The sequence below is a fragment of the Pteronotus mesoamericanus genome, unplaced genomic scaffold, assembly GCF_021234165.1.
Source record: "Pteronotus mesoamericanus isolate MK-2021 breed Mesoamerican mustached bat unplaced genomic scaffold, CSHL_Meso_final contig_164, whole genome shotgun sequence".
Taxonomy (NCBI): Eukaryota; Metazoa; Chordata; class Mammalia; order Chiroptera; family Mormoopidae; genus Pteronotus; species Pteronotus mesoamericanus.
The window spans coordinates 27,164,804-27,180,411 of record NW_026555065.1 but is presented as its reverse complement, the minus strand read 5'-3'; the positions used below and the strand labels follow the sequence as shown (position 1 = coordinate 27,180,411).

Below are 15,608 nucleotides of genomic sequence, written 5' to 3'. Positions count from 1 at the left end.
TGTATTCTCAAATTCACCTTGAACTCCCAAGATACAAGTACCGTCATACCTGCTTTATAGATGAAGAGCTAAGAGTTAAAAATAGAAGGTATATTAAAGATGATGGCTTCTAGCCTCCACATTTTGTAAAAAGGACTTGCCAAGCGTGGAAGAGTCCTTTAGCAAAGAATTTGTGCTGAAACTAAACATACAAGAATCTTACCTTGAGATTGGGATGGGGCAGGGCTTGGCCGTGATGTTTTATGGGTTGGAAAAAGTTCAGCGCACGTAAGGCAGTGTGGCTCAGCTGCCAGAGAGGGGCTCCTGCGTATGAAGGCCATAGGTTGGCATTGGCTACTTTCAATCTCTTTCTTCTTTCGAGAGTAAGTTAGTTCCCCTCTCCACATCTCTGTTTTATCATCTGTAAAATGGCATCAGTAATGCTTCCTACCTCACAAGTTCATTAAATGAAATAACATATATGAAGGGCTTAGCACAATGCTGGGCACATGATAAGTACTCAGTGTTAGTGCCCTTCATTGTCATCCTCGCTATGATCTATTTTGCACAACTTTATAATAGTTTTCTCAAATTTAAAATAAAGTACTGGTATTGGCCACTCCTAGGGCTTTTGTTTTCAATGAAATAATGCAGATAAAGAGCTTAGAAGAGCAGCTGGCATATAATGAAAGTACTAGCTGCAGTTATGCTTATGCTGTTAGTATCAGTGGTATGACTTCACTCAGAGAAGGAGCGATCAAGGAGTCTGTATCTTCTACCAGTTCCAAACACTGGGGCCATGCCAGGAAGATAAATCTGGAGTAAAGTCGGTCCAGCGTTCTTTGAATCTAGGTGACTTAAGTCTGAAACGGGTTAACTGAATAGACCTAAGTCTGCATGCAGGGCATTAACTCGCGCTTGAGTGCCTGCCTCTTGTTGTAGTTACAAGGAGATGAAACAGAACTTCAGCACTCACAAAGCCCAGAACTGAAGAATGACTTAAAGTCTGAAGAATGACAGATAAGGTATTTTCCACCACGTGGACCCTCAGCACAACCCTAACCTAGCCCAGGTGAACTGCCGGCCCTGTGTAGCATGAAGGTCTGTCTCCAAGTGACCACCGGGTAAACCGGTGTCTGCATGGAGGTCCTCTGCCCATCTCACCACCCTGTTGGTACCTGTCTTCTGACATGGGCCCAGGGGGCCTTTTCGCGCCCTCAACAATTTCCCTCATTACTTGAAAAATGCCCAGGGCTTCACTGCATAGAGCCAGCACTAACCAAGTAATGCCTTTAAAAACAAAATCAGGTAGAATCTTTATGGTCTTAAATTGAAAGTTTTGAAACTACATAGTTGACCTTCAAAGCTCAATTTAACAGTAAAATAAGAATATTTGCATATTCCTTTTCCTGAGCTCTATATTCTGTTTCTATTTTGCTCCTTTACTGTACGTGCCTCTTTGGGGGGAAAGGCAGGGTGTAAATAATTGGGAGCTGCACACCAACACTAAAGAGGCCTTTCGACTCTTGTTTTCTTAAAAGAGCATTACTGAGAACGACGTAAAGATCGTTTTGTAGAGTTTCTGTTATTGATAATTAAAGCAATGAACCTGGAAATGACACACTCGCCGCAGGAATGGTATTTGTGGTTCAGTGGGTGCGAATCCATCTGTCATACACAAATACAGTTCACTTTAATAGTTTGATATCTCTTCACTCATCTTAAACACCTTAAGGTATTTGGAAAGGGAGGAAGAAATAAAACAGATGAACCTGCTGAGATATGGCCAGGAACAGTAGTACTTCATTTTGATTGATGTTTTTACAACCTTATCTTCTAGATAAAAGCTACTGTAAACAAAAGCCTACCTAAATTGATTGTATTTCAAGGAAGTGAGAGCCACCTGTGTGTCGCTGTGCTCTTCCAACTGCTTAGTTTTTCTTCTTAGCAGTCAGTTCCGCCCCCCCGCCCCCCGAAAGTCACACCTCAGCCACCCTGTGGCTTCTAGTATTTTCCACCAGGTATTAAACCACAACATCGTCTTTCCCACAATAGCCTGAAAAGCATAGATTCCAAATGCAAAACCTCTGAGACCAGCTCTTCAGAGCATGTAACTAGGACATATTTTTAAGGCTCATTTTATCACTTTAAAAAATGACTTTCTTTCTCTATGTGGTCGAAGTTGTCAGCAAAAGATTTTTTTCCAAATGCATGTTAGCACTCGCAGCCTCTCCCCAGGCAGGGCTGTCTCTATAAAGGATTCATTCACAGATTCATTCATCTGCTCAGCCAGCATTTATTGGCCAATTCCTCTGTGCCACTGAAATACAAGCCGCCCTCATGGAGCTTACATTCTAGAAGTGTAAAGCCAAATTATCCATATTTTCTTTTTTTCTAAGGACTGTATATTTTGTATTGTTTTTTGTTACCTGGTCATTTCTTCCAATCATCCTGATGGTTCCAATTTCTAATTTTTCCCCTTTCTGGCATTCGCCTTCATGAATCTGTAAAATTGGGAAGTTTGCTTTTGAGGACCGTTGCTTAGCCAAAGAGATTTTCCTTATCATGCATTATTTATTGTGAGTAAAAGGAAATTTTAACTACCCATTTAGAGCAAGTTGGGATCTGACATACCTGAAGCATTGTGTCACATTTGGTTAATGATAGATTTATAGGGCAAACATGTATGTGCCTTAATCCTTTAGTTATTTGACTTTGCCAAGGATGAAAATTCCGATAATTTTTTATTTTAAGCAGACTTTTATATGTCAATCTAGAACCCATAAATCTCTTCATGCCTTGAGATAAACATCCCACTGAACTCTGGGTTACCCTGTGCTCTTTTGAGAACGGAGCCAAGAAAAAAGAGACCCATTCCCTCTTTATCTAATAATAAAAGACTACATTAAAAAAATTAGGGCTAAGCAATATTTATGTAACAAAATATTTTCTATTTTACAAAGCATTTCTAATGTCTAGAATTCAGAAAGTTGTAATTGAAGAGTTCAGAAATAACCTCAAATTTATCAGAACCAGTCTGTGGTAAACTAGCTGGGGAACCCAAAACGGACTATCACGCCATCAGCCCAGGCTTTGCCAACTTGATGATCACTATTCATTATGGTTGTCATATCAATTATAAATTCTCTGGCATCAAACACTAAATCAGCTGAAATGATGGCTTTGCCTTTGGCATATTTCCCTGGGGAAATAACTGACAAAACAAGTAATAATTCACACAATCAATTTTGTAAACTACCCCAACTTTTGGAAGAAGGCTGGTGTATAAATTCTAGGCAGATAGATGCGATTTGCACCCAAGGTCCACTTGAAGTGTTCTCTCACTGTTAGTACTTAAATGTTTTCAAAGTAAACATGACCTTGAGTACTTTGTGACTTACAGGGTTTCAGTTGCTTTAACCGCATTTGCTATTTCTCCTCCCCGCTTGGGGCTGTGTGCTGTCCACTCCATCCTCATTTCATGTGTCCTAACTGCATCCTCATTTGAAACAAAGACCAGGGCTATCATACTTAAGCTCATCCTCCAGTCTCCATATGCTAATAATCTCCATATGCTTCTGATCCCTTCATCCCTCTATTCTCTCAGTAACCCCCATCCTCCTCTTTATTTTCCCCTCAAAACATGAATATATAATGGAGAAGATTAAGAGGGCCATTATACGAATAAAGGCCACTTAGCTGAGAATTCACCTTGTCTAGGAAGACATCTAGAATATCATGTCATTACGCTAATTTTTCTTTGGCTGTGAAACTTTTGGCATTCTGTTTGTTCAGTTAATTACTTACATTTCACACTTAAAATGTGAATAGAGTTGTTCCTAGTTATTAAACTTTGAGTTATAAGCAACTTCAGGAGAGAAGGGCCTTTCTTTGGTGACTTGTACTTTCCACAGGATGGATGCACAGGCTCGTATGTTAATTCTTAACAGGTAGGCACCGAGGGGCTGACCCACCGCCAGGAGCAAGCGTGTCTCCAAGAAAACAGATATTAAAGACAACAGATTAAATAGCTGCTGCCTTTGTTTTCTATTCCACCTATCTCAGTTTTTCTCTTCTGAGGAGAGATTTACGATAGGCTAGAAAGACTGTAATTACGGCATCTAAGTATATCCAACATGGGACAAAGTAAAGTGAAAATAGACCACTTTTCCAGGCAATTTAATGTAGACATGAAAATGCCAAGTTACATAAACACCATGGAGAATTTCAGGTGGTTGTAGTTGTGTATTTATATACATTTTAAACTTCCTTCAAATTAAGGTATTTTCTCTTTATTTTCTATGTGGCATAGGGGCCCAAAAATGAATCAGTATAATGTATTTTTCCTTTTTATTTTCAAAATTATATACAAGTGAGTTGATGTTACAAAGAGAATTACATTTTTCATCATCAAATCTATGAATTGAGTGAGAATACTACTTCTAACTGAGGTTCTTCTTCCTGAGTCATTTACATTTGCAAACAAGGACCTGCCGTGCAAAAAAAAAAAAAAAAAAAAAAAATTAAACAACCAAGTTATATTTTTATTTCATTTTTAGATACTACAAAATAAAAAGAATATTTGCCTTGTGTATTAAATTGACCATAGTGCCAGAACCTTACAATGCCCTATTATGTGATCACTAGCCTATTATTATTGTACACATATTTACACACTGGCATAAATACATGCATACTTTGCATGTAAACATGTGCAAGCATATTTCATTTGGACTGAAAAGTTATTTACAACTCTGTCTGGAGATACATACAACAGTGATTAACAAGTGCATAACCAATCTACAACATGCAGATTAAAACTAAATAAACAGTGTAAGAGTTTATTTTAAAACAATTACAAGATGTTTTATATTTCTCTCTCGTCCTGAACTATGTGTTTGAGAATGCATTCTTCATAAAAACCACATGCAAGTCTTTGATGATGAAACAATTGACTTCCAACAACCACATGTCTGTACACATCCTCAGAAGATATCCCAGACCCCACACAGCAACTCAAAATGAGAAAGAGAAAGAAAAAAATAGCATTTATATATTAGCATATACACACACACAAACTCTCTATTCCTGTTTTGGAAAAGAAGTTTTCTATTTGCCTATGTATTTGAAATAATTTGGATTCAGAACAAAGATTTGAATTAATATAACCATGTTTTTTGTGTGTGATGGCCCTCGTGTGAACAAGAAACTTAACCAAAATCATCAAGTTATGCCATAGTCCTCTTGTCATTTCAATTAAAAAGCATTTTGTTGATTTGACCAAGATTAATATTGTAGAGCCCTAGTATATAGAGAACCTTTTTTTATGTATACATGGTAATTCGGCTCATTGAGAAGTAAATCAGTTTCGTGAGTTTCCCTTAGTCTATGTGGAGAAGCAAATTGTATAACAGTTTATGAATCCCACTACCTTTCATATTGTATTACCAAAAGAGATATAAAATCATACTGACTTTTTTTTAAAAAAAAGTAATGATTTTCTCATAGAGCTGAAAACATAGATAAGTCAAATTAATGCCACAACATAAGCTGCATCCTTATACTGAAGGTGTTTTACAAGCCAAAATGGGCCTTTGGGTTCATTGAATCAATCCTGTTTAGCAAGTCCAAACCTTCTTTTCTGGTTCGACCTGCCACACTCACTGAAATCCATTGCTTCCCTCGGTTTTCGTCATAATGTATTCCAGCTGGCTGTTTCCATTAATCTGAACAGGCTGCAGCAGTGTCTGGACCTGCTCCTCCGCCCTCTTGTTTAGGTCGTGTCCCGTCACTTCTGAATGCTCTCGTAGCGGGAAGCATTTCTCCTCTCTGAACCTCAGGTAGTGATTCTATAATTCTCCATTCTTCTATTTGAATTATAAGTTGCTTTCCCATAAGTTGGCTAGATAAGTCTTTTAGTGTGAAACTATTGACTTTGCACCTGGAAAATTATTCCTTGTAGACAGGTGAATCCCAGCTTCTACACTGGGCTTTTGATTAGTCACCTGCCTTCTGGACCCCTGCTCGTCTCTCTTTTCCAGGTGTTGTAAATATGTTTCAAAGTTGAATGACTGTTATAAATTGCTGTGTAAATACAAGGCATAATGACAGTACAGTGTAATGGCTACAAGCACAATCCATAGAGCCAGATGGCTTGGGTTCAAAGCCTGGCCCTTTTTATGCCTCAGGTTTTTCATCTGTAAAATGGGGGTGATCATGACGCCCTTCTGATGGGGTGCTTGTGACTTTCAAATCAGTCTGTACATATAAAAGTGTTTTAATCACTTCCTGTCACATAATGAGTGTGCAGTAAATGTTAGTTACCTCTTTGTTGTTGGTTACAGAAGTCATTTTGTATGTACTTAGACAGCATCCTTATAGATAGAATGTCTGGTCAAGGGCCTTCTGAAATCTGTGGAGAAATAGAAGCTAAATGGGCCTCAGGAAACCAACCAGGGAGTTGGTTGTTGGGGCTAATTTAGCAAAACAATATTCAACACTGTGATTGGAAATATCTACATTTCTGCATCTACCTTTCATTTCTGCACTCTTCGAAGAAGGTGCCTCATGGAAAAGTCTTAACAACAGAAAGTTAAGTGAAAATATCCTCCAGATAACTCATCTTATAGGATAGTGCAGATGTGTGGCAAGGAAAGAGGGATTTTTTTTTTTTTTTTTTTTTTAGTTAAGAAAGAAAAAGGAAGTTCTCCCTGAATTTGGGGGCCCAAATTTTCTATCTGTACCTCTGAGTTCCTCAGAGAGTTATAGAAAGCCTTGGACCGAAAGACATGATTCTAACGTATACCATATTCTGTTCAGCATTTACAATCTGACATCCCCAGAGACTATCTGAGGAAAGCCACATTTTTCTAGAAAACTAAGAATTTACTCACTGAAGTACCATTTTTAAAACGTTCTTGGTGACAATCTTTTAAAAATATATTACAGATTGCACTGTCTTCCTTAACGGAACACAATGTAACCAGCATCTATTTTTCCCAGACTGTGCTCCGCCCGCGTTGAGATTGACAGAGCCCATTAGCGCCCAGGACCAGGCAGCCTTGGAGCGCCGCCGCGGGTTCTTCTAATGTGTCCTCCCGGGTTGACAGCGGTCAGCCCTCCACTGGCAAAGTGCTCTGCCCAAAACCAATTTCCTGCACCCTGTCTTCAGCCCCTTCACAATGGCAGCTTCAAAAGCCCAATAAACAAATTTAATAACCAAACCACAGCCCTAGAGAAAACATTGAGGATTCTTCATTTTATATATGATTTCTTTACACTTTTAGGCAACCCCAGTGCCCTCGATCGCAGCAGGGGTGGCGGTCGGTGTGGGGTCTAAGTTAGGAGCCAAGAAGCTCTACAAGTGTAAAAGTACAGACTTGCTTCGTAACTGGTTTGCCTTGATGAAGAGTCACTGCTTATTAATAATCTCCTTCAGTAGTCCCTTCTGCTATAAATTCTGGATGCAACAATAACTGGAAAGAAAAAAAAAGCCAATTTATAGCCAACAGGACTCTTAGGACCGCATGCTGCCTATGTGAAGAATGGTATTTGATTACTGAAGTCTGCAGTGTATGTTGGTTATCTCTTGCCATATAACAAATTACCCCAAAACTAAATGACTTAAAATTACACATATTTGTTCTCTCACTTTTTCTGTGAGTTGGGAATATGGGCACAGCTGAGCTGGATCCTCTTCATGTTTCTCACAGGCTGCCTTCAAGATACTGGCTCAGGGTGTGTGGTCTCATCTGAAGGCTTGACTAAGGAAAGCCCACGCTCTAGCTCACTCAGGTCGTTGGCAGGATTCAATTCCTCACTGGCTGTTGGTTTGAGGGACACAAGCCACCGACCCCAGGTCCTTGCCATGTAGGCCTCTCCCAAATAGCAGTTCTCTCCATCGAAGCACACAAGCCGAGAAGGCAAGCATGTCTGATAATGAGATGGAAGTCACAGTCTTTTGCAACCTAATCACAAAAGTGGCAGGATGTCACTTTTGCTGTATTATTTCTGTTAGAAGAAAGTCACTAGATCCATCCCACACTTGAAGGGAGTGGATTAAGCAAGGGAATGAGTCATCTTAGAGGCAGGGATCGTCTTAGAAGTCGGCTCACCACAGTCTCTCTCTGCAGCTCTCAGTTGCAGCTCAGCAGGAACTCCCGCGCTGCCACCCCTCTGCGTCTTCTTTCGTTGCTGCTGTTGCCCAGTTTAGTTTGCTGCCTCTCTTCTGTGCCTCTCTCCCTGTGCCTGGCGGTGGTGAGGCTGCTCTCAGGAGAGAGAGTTCTGTATGGGACCCGGTGCACTAAGTGTCTTTTCTTCTAGCTCATTTTTTACTATGAACGTGCACTTTATGTGTAGGGACAGGTTAGTGACAAATTTGCTAAATATTTTCACACATCTTTAATATTACCCTGTATCCTAGAGTCTCTTTCGTGTGTGCGTTCATCTAGAAAAGATCAACGCATTTAGAGCAGCATCCCCCAGTCCTGCCAAATGAAAATCTTTAAAACAAACAAAAATAATTTTTGCTTACTGCCCCCCGCCATGTGATTACAGCTGCATTTTTAGATTCCATCTACTTAGAACCTACATAACAAAGCGCTACAGTGAATTCTATTTCATTATCTACATTCCTAAAAAAGGACCAGATTTTTTTCTTCCTGAAGATAGCGCTTAGTGTGCCCACGGATGCCTTGCAGTCTCTTCACAGCCACTCAGGGGTCTCTGGCCCAATTTCAGGAACCTCTGAGTGAGAACTCAAGGCAGGGCCCACGAGCTCAAATGCGCACAGGGGACAGGTGGGCATTTATGAGCAGAACAGACAGGACCTAAAAAAAGAAATGTGCACCCTTCCATTTCTTTCTTGAAACATGAAACCCTCTGAGGTTGTCTTTGCTTTCCCAAATTTGATAGCGATGTGACTATGCAGAAGCAGGTCTCTGCAATTAAAGAAAACCTACGGTGCAAGCAGGACGGTGAGCGGCACCTGGCACTGAGCCTCGGCACCGGGAGGTGACAGAGAATGGTGGAGTCTGGAAAACCTGAGAGCAGTGTTGTGCCTGAAGGGGGCAGCCATTACTCGGCTCCAGCTGACTGTTGCCTTATCAATTCATTTCTCAAGGGGATGTGACTCTGCAGGATTTGGGGTAAAAACTCCCAATTTTTATGTGTTGGCTCAAGTGTTTTAAGTTAATCAGAGCCCAGCCTTGACTTCGTAGATCCAGTCACAGAAATGACACTAATTTGCAAGGCTTCCCCCAGCAGGGTCGCAGTATAGCAAAGAGACAAATGGTAAAATGAGAGATAATCTCTGGGAGACAGATGTGCGCAAAAACCACAAAAGGGTACCCAGCTTTCGTTCCCCAGTCTCCTATTTAATTTCTCTAAATACTCTAAAATGAAAGGAAACCAGAGAAACACATTACAAACACATTTATAAGGTTGTCGTTATTTATGTAGAACTTCATCTTTCATACCCTCAAGGTCTGTCATGGCTCTTGACTTTCACCTCCCATTTTCTCAAGAGGTATTTGTTATTTTTGCTAATTTGGTGGTATTTTATTTACAGGCATAATTACTTGTTCAAAAGTCACATTCCAGTGTCTGCTCCACAGGAGTTTGTAAAATCCATTTGGAGTCTTTGATCTTATTACTTGACCATGAGTACAGTAACATTAAAGTTATAGTCAACCTAGAAATGTGTTTACAGAATCAATTCAGATATCCATATACATCCCATTACTGCATGTCCCCTGGCTGGTAGGGAGGGCTGCAGGCCCAGTAGCAGACCAACCCTCTGCTTTGCACATTCCCTCCGGCCCAGGGACTCTGTTTTCTTTTAAATGCCGTTAACAGTCTCTTTGATTTTTATTGGTCACAAAGGTTATGTTTGCCTTCCCAGCGATCTCATTCTTGCCCAGTAGTGCCACAGTAAATGGGACTAGGCATCAGGAAGGTGAAATCACTCAACTCACAAGCATATACTTGACCTACATAAAAATTTCTTAGGTGCTCTTTTCTCTGTTTTGCGCCTTTTTAGAAGAAAACACTAGAGTTGGCTTGCTTGGTTTTTTTGAACCTGTCAACTAAAATGTTCCCTTTGTTAGTTCAGATAATGAAGGAATTAATTATATAAAGTTTCTTACTATGGTCAGCCTCTTCATAAACAAATAAGTTGCTGAAAGATTATCTTCCTAGTGTCTGATAATCTCTGGATCAGGAGTTGGAGAAAGCTCAGAAATGCACTCAAGGAGGTATCGGGAACAAGGCCAGATCTTGTTCTGTCATTAAATGTCCACACTTGTCACCCTCTAAAGTTTCTATTATTTTCCTCAAAGACTAAATAATTTGAAAACCTCCCTCTACCACTCTCCACTTATAAAGGGTGGTTGTCTTCCCTCATCTTCAATTAAGCACATACTTTCAGTCAGAGCTTTTGAGCCACATGAAAGAGTTAGTAGTACCTAAGTTAATGTAATTCCATCCAAAAGCTCAGAAGCAAATACTTTGATCCATGGTAGAGTCTTATGAAGAATCACTAGTCATATATACTGATAACTTACAGACCCATGTCACTACCTGTAGAGGATCCTGGTCGTGAACTGCTGCATGAAATGTTCAGATTCACAATCTTGCAAAAACTTCTTCGAGTTGCAGAAGTCATCTGCTACCTCACAAGTGAAATGAGTCCATTTTCTTGGTCTTTGAGGTGTTCTGCTGCCCAGCTTTCCTGCCTAGAAAGTGCCATTTTTGTAAAGAGCTGTCATGCATTGTGTCCTTTGGCTTATGATTTAGCTGCTCAGCAAAAGTACAGACTGCTCTTGCTCTCTCGGTGCTGGTAATATGTGTTTTTTGTTTTATTAAATCTTTAAAACACTGGGCTTGTTGTTTATGACCCTCATATATTTCTTTGTTCTTTTCCATGACTGGTTAGATCACATATTTTTTCTCCCTTTGTAAAAATAACAGCGCCTTTCTAAAAGAACATCGTGGTCTCCAGAACGGCTGCATTATACGAGAGAGGAATGTGTTGAGCTTAATGTTAGATCTATCGAGGATGTGACTCAGGGCTGCTTTGTTGATGGGAAGGCTTGAGGCTTCTCAGATCTGATCCTGAGAACTGCAGGTCTTTCTGCTCTTCCCAGACTTGTTTTGACAGATCTGAGGTCATTTGATAACAATCACAGAGTTTTTTTGTAAAATAAAGATACCCAATAGTTTATGTTCCAGTTACAGACAAATGTTTGTGATGAAAAGTTACTAAGCAACCCGCGGTTAAATAGAAGCAAGTTCTCCTCCAGGTGTGAGCTTCACCTTGTGTGCATGAAAGCACGGGGGCCCGCACACCCTGTGGTTCTTCTGCCCTCAGAGGGAACCCCCTCAGAAACGCTGAGGAAGAAGAGAGCATCTGCCGCCTTCCCTGCATTCGGGTCAACATCACAGGGCCTGGTGCTCCATGGCACCTCATCCGTACATAGCGTCCCCTCGAACCAGTTCGCTTGATGAGCTGCCATCTCATGGTTCTGTCCTTGCATGAAGGGGGTGTAAAAAGTTTTCATTAATCTCGCATCCAACTTGGCTACTTTACTGATGTGAATCCCCAAATAAACCACTCCATGACATCCAGTTGAACTTGTTCCTGTGCATACAGTATCTCACAGCCCATCCTGTACTGTTAGTTTTGGCAAGTACACCACAGCATATAATAAATCATGGAAGGAAAAAGCTTTTTGGCCTAGTGTGGTTCAGCCTGCTGTAATGTCAGAACACAGAAAGCAGTTCTGTTTTTAGACATCCTTTTACTAACCCAGCATTCATAATTTATGATTTCACTGTAAAATTCCTGCAACACGACACCAAAAGTAGTGCTGCCCTTTAATTAAGAACTTGCCGTCAGAAAAACGTGAAACTGATGTGCAAACCGTCTCTGTGTGCATGGTGATTGATAGTGATCACATCTCTATGAACCCAGCCTGGAGGTCCCGACTTCCTGATGGGTAAAGTAGTCTCTGGGACGACTTCCTGAGTCTGCTGCTGACCAAATTCGAGATAAGTCGCAGGCACAATGTGAAAATATTGAGGTTTTAAACCTGCATTTGTCTATACTTTATCATGAGTCTGTGTGCCATTATTTCTCATTTTCATAGCGGGAGAAAAAAAAACCTATGACCAAATTTCACGTTGTGTTTGAACTTGGAGAGGTAGTGATGCAGAGAACGGAGAGTCAAGGAGAAGGTCTCTAGACAGGCTCCCCATTGTCCTATAGTTTTTTTTTTTTTTAAGACTGGAAAGAAAGGATGACAGAAGAGACTTTTGACCCTATTATTCATGAATAGAACATTATAGCCAGAGGAGGACCTTGAGCTCTTCCATTTTTTAAATTATTTCTCTTTTTGAAATCATTATTTTTCCCCCTTTGAACATCGCTAAGTTAACTTTTGAGGAGACCTCTCACTGTCAGCGGTCTAAACTCCCACACCTGGTGCTCCCCAGCTCCTCACTGCCTCAACTCCGGTTTTATCCTCCATCAGCTGAAGTACTCACATCAGCCCACGCTCGTGACATCTTCCCGAAACGTACTTAGGAGGGTGCATGTATCTGAAATACATCAGGTTCCTTGAAAGAAAGGTAGTAAATTTGCCCCAGGTGGTAATACTTGTATTAAATAAGCTCTTTGGTATCAGTTCAGCTCCTTCCAGTCATAATTAGAGCAACCAAAATAAAAACATTTCTGCAATAACATCATTTAATCATCTTATCAGTGCTTCAAAGATTACCTTTTTTGGAACTATGTTGATACTACGACCTGTGTGTGTTATTTTCCCGTGTTTTTGCAGATTTGGGCCCGGCCTGGTCATCTATTGGTACGGATTTATCCAGGAGCTGGACTGTAACCGGGAGAGAGGCATCCTGCTCAAAGCCTGTTTCCCCACGGACATCGTCACCTTGTGCCAGAGCACAGCTTGACCCCGATGGTCCTGGAAGAGGAGCTGGGAGGAAAAGGTGAATCCGGAAGCAATTTTACTTTCCTGCAGCGTCAACTCCTGGCAGCATCTGCTCTGAACTCCAGCTGAACTCTTGCTGCCCGTGGTCACACCACTACCTCTTTAGACAAACATATCAAGAGTTTCTGTTTTCCTTCATCCCTTGCTGATGTGAACAGCCAAGAACTACAGACACAACCCACTCATTATCAGCGTTTCTGTCTCTGTCAAACAGTTAGTTTATAGATAGTCATAATCTTTCTTCCTTCCGGATGGTTTCTCCTTGAAGACTGAACAAAAGAAAAAATGTGGTAACTGAAAGGTGTGATTTTTCAATTCTCCTCCCAGTTACCGAATCACCCTCTTATTTTTTTTCCCTAAGGCTCCATTTATTCTCTCTCCTTCCCCCTTTCTCTTTATGTACAGTCAGATACCCAGTGTTGCGTTACCGTCATGGAATAATCGAGCGCAGTCTTAGCGAAGCTGAAGACGTCAAGTCTGACGCTCAATTTCCCCCCTCACCTGCAGGCTCCAGGCGGCCGCGGGGGCAGCCCGTGCCGCATGCTTGTTTTGTCCAGTCTTTACGGTTTCCTGACTTCCATGGCCTGAAGCCAAGCTGAAAAATATACTTGATGAGAATTTCCTCTTTTTATAATACTTATTTGAACACCAAACATTTTTCATTTATCTCATTTGGAAGTATTAGTTACATTGTGTCTGGAAACCGCACTCCTCCGTTGGATTGGAGGCTGAGGGAGACGATTGAAGCTCGGTGCCAGCTTTGACAAGAGTTTATTTTTAAATGTGGCTGGTTGTCAGTATGTATGATAGTATTTTTATGAGTGAAATTTTTTTAAAGTACAGTTGGTACACTGCTTTTTATCTGCATTTTATACCACATAATTATGTAACACTCAAATAATTTAGGCAATAGACATATTCAGCTTTGAATGAGTGAAGTGTACCAGAAATAAACTTGAGGTGATTTTCAGTACGCAAAATAAAGGAGAGTTTGTATTTATTCACTTTAATCTATTCACTTTTTATGCTGTAAATCAAATTTCAGTCTAAAGCAAAACATCAGTAAATTCATTATAAACCTCTATTTTGGAAAGTTAAAGATAAATATATGCCCAGAAATGTATTTAGTGAAATATTTGCCCCCACGTTGACAAAAAATAATGACTTTTATAATGTTGAATTGGTGAGCTTGGAAATATTAATTAAAATGTAAGCTTTTACAAACATGTTTAAGTTATCTGTAGTGCTTGGTTCTTTCAAAAGACTAACTATGCTATTAGTACTATGTTTATTTTGTACCTAAGAGGTTTACAAAAGTCTGCTTTTCCTTTTGAAGGATACAAACATGTCAAGTCCAAACATGCAGATTTTAACTCTGCTGAGGGTTGCATTAAACAAAAAGGAAAGAAAAAGGCGATGAAATCGTAAGGAGATCTCAGGCAAACTTCTCTTTCCATGTAAAATACATCACTCAAGTTTTGAGAGTGAAACAATGATTTGAAACCACTACTGTTGTCCACACACACACACACACACACACACACACACACACAACACCCTTTAAATGAAAGTGTTGTGAAAAGCAGGTCTCACGGCATGCTCTAAACTGCTTTTTCTTCTTTAGGGATAAATTACATTTATCTACACAGATGTTGAAAACCCTGTTAAACCCTTGTCTAGGATTTGTTTGTTTTACATTAAACAAATTTATGGTGAGAGTGCACAAATAAATTGAAAAATAAGAGGTGCTTGCATTTCGTATTCATTCTTCTACCTGGCGCCCTGACATAATGTGTTATGAGAAGGTGTTCCTGCTCTCCCGCAAAGGCCCCACCTCCTCTTCATGAATAAGGTTTTAAACTTTGGCTCTTAAAAGCAGGAAAGAAACCAGCAGTAAACCGTGCCTACTATGATAAAGTTACAAGTTATTCAAAACTTAAGCTTTTTCCCACATAATAACCAACGTGATTACCATACATACTACTTTTCAGTTGGAGGAGTCGGGGGGAAGGGAGTGCTGTTCCCAAATAGGAAGCTTAACCCTTATTCTTTTATTTTATGTCAGAAATACTTATCTGTGTTACTTCTATGTATGTTGCTTGTTTACTTGTTTGTTTGTTTTTTTAGTTTAGGCAGTATAAACATCATCCCTGGAAAGTAGACACGGGATGTCAACTTTCTTTTATTGCCGTCGTCATTAGAACGTTCACATTGAAGCCAGATCTTGTTTTATGGAGCGCTCTGCAAACTGCGCTAATGAATTATGCCAACCCAGAAAGCAGGCGTGTGTAAAACGTAAAAGTAAATGATGTTCTCTCTGGCATATATAGACTTGCCAAGCATCTGCTCTCACAAACAAGTAAGAGACTCTGTTGGAAGTATGGCAGGGGATCCGCTCAGAGCCAAGCTGATCCAGCACTGATATCTAAGGTGACCCCCCAGACTCCTTTCACCATCTCAAACAACCTGCCCCCAGAAAACCAATGAAAATCTTTTCTTTTTTTCTTTTGCTCTCTGGTGAGGGATACGTCAGCTCTTCTAAAGACTCCTAAACTCTCATGTAAAAGGGAAGGCTCAGGGCTCCAAAGCAGCAGGCTGGCTTTCCAGGGGAAATAATCTTCCTTT

At 40.3% G+C, this 15,608-nt stretch overlaps 1 protein-coding gene across 3 annotated transcripts in view; it reads left to right on the top strand.

Moving 5' to 3' along the window:
- The window catches only part of CDIN1 (CDAN1 interacting nuclease 1), a 211,209-nt gene extending 196,504 nt beyond the window's left edge, over positions 1-14,705 (top strand). For all 3 annotated transcript variants that reach the window (XM_054565611.1, XM_054565612.1, XM_054565614.1), the window contains one exon: positions 12,816-14,705. In XM_054565611.1, the coding sequence (XP_054421586.1) occupies positions 12,816-12,945 (130 nt within the window). In that variant the 3' untranslated portion in view covers positions 12,946-14,705. The remainder of the gene's footprint in view (positions 1-12,815) is intronic.
- Positions 14,706-15,608: the final 903 nt, after the last annotated feature.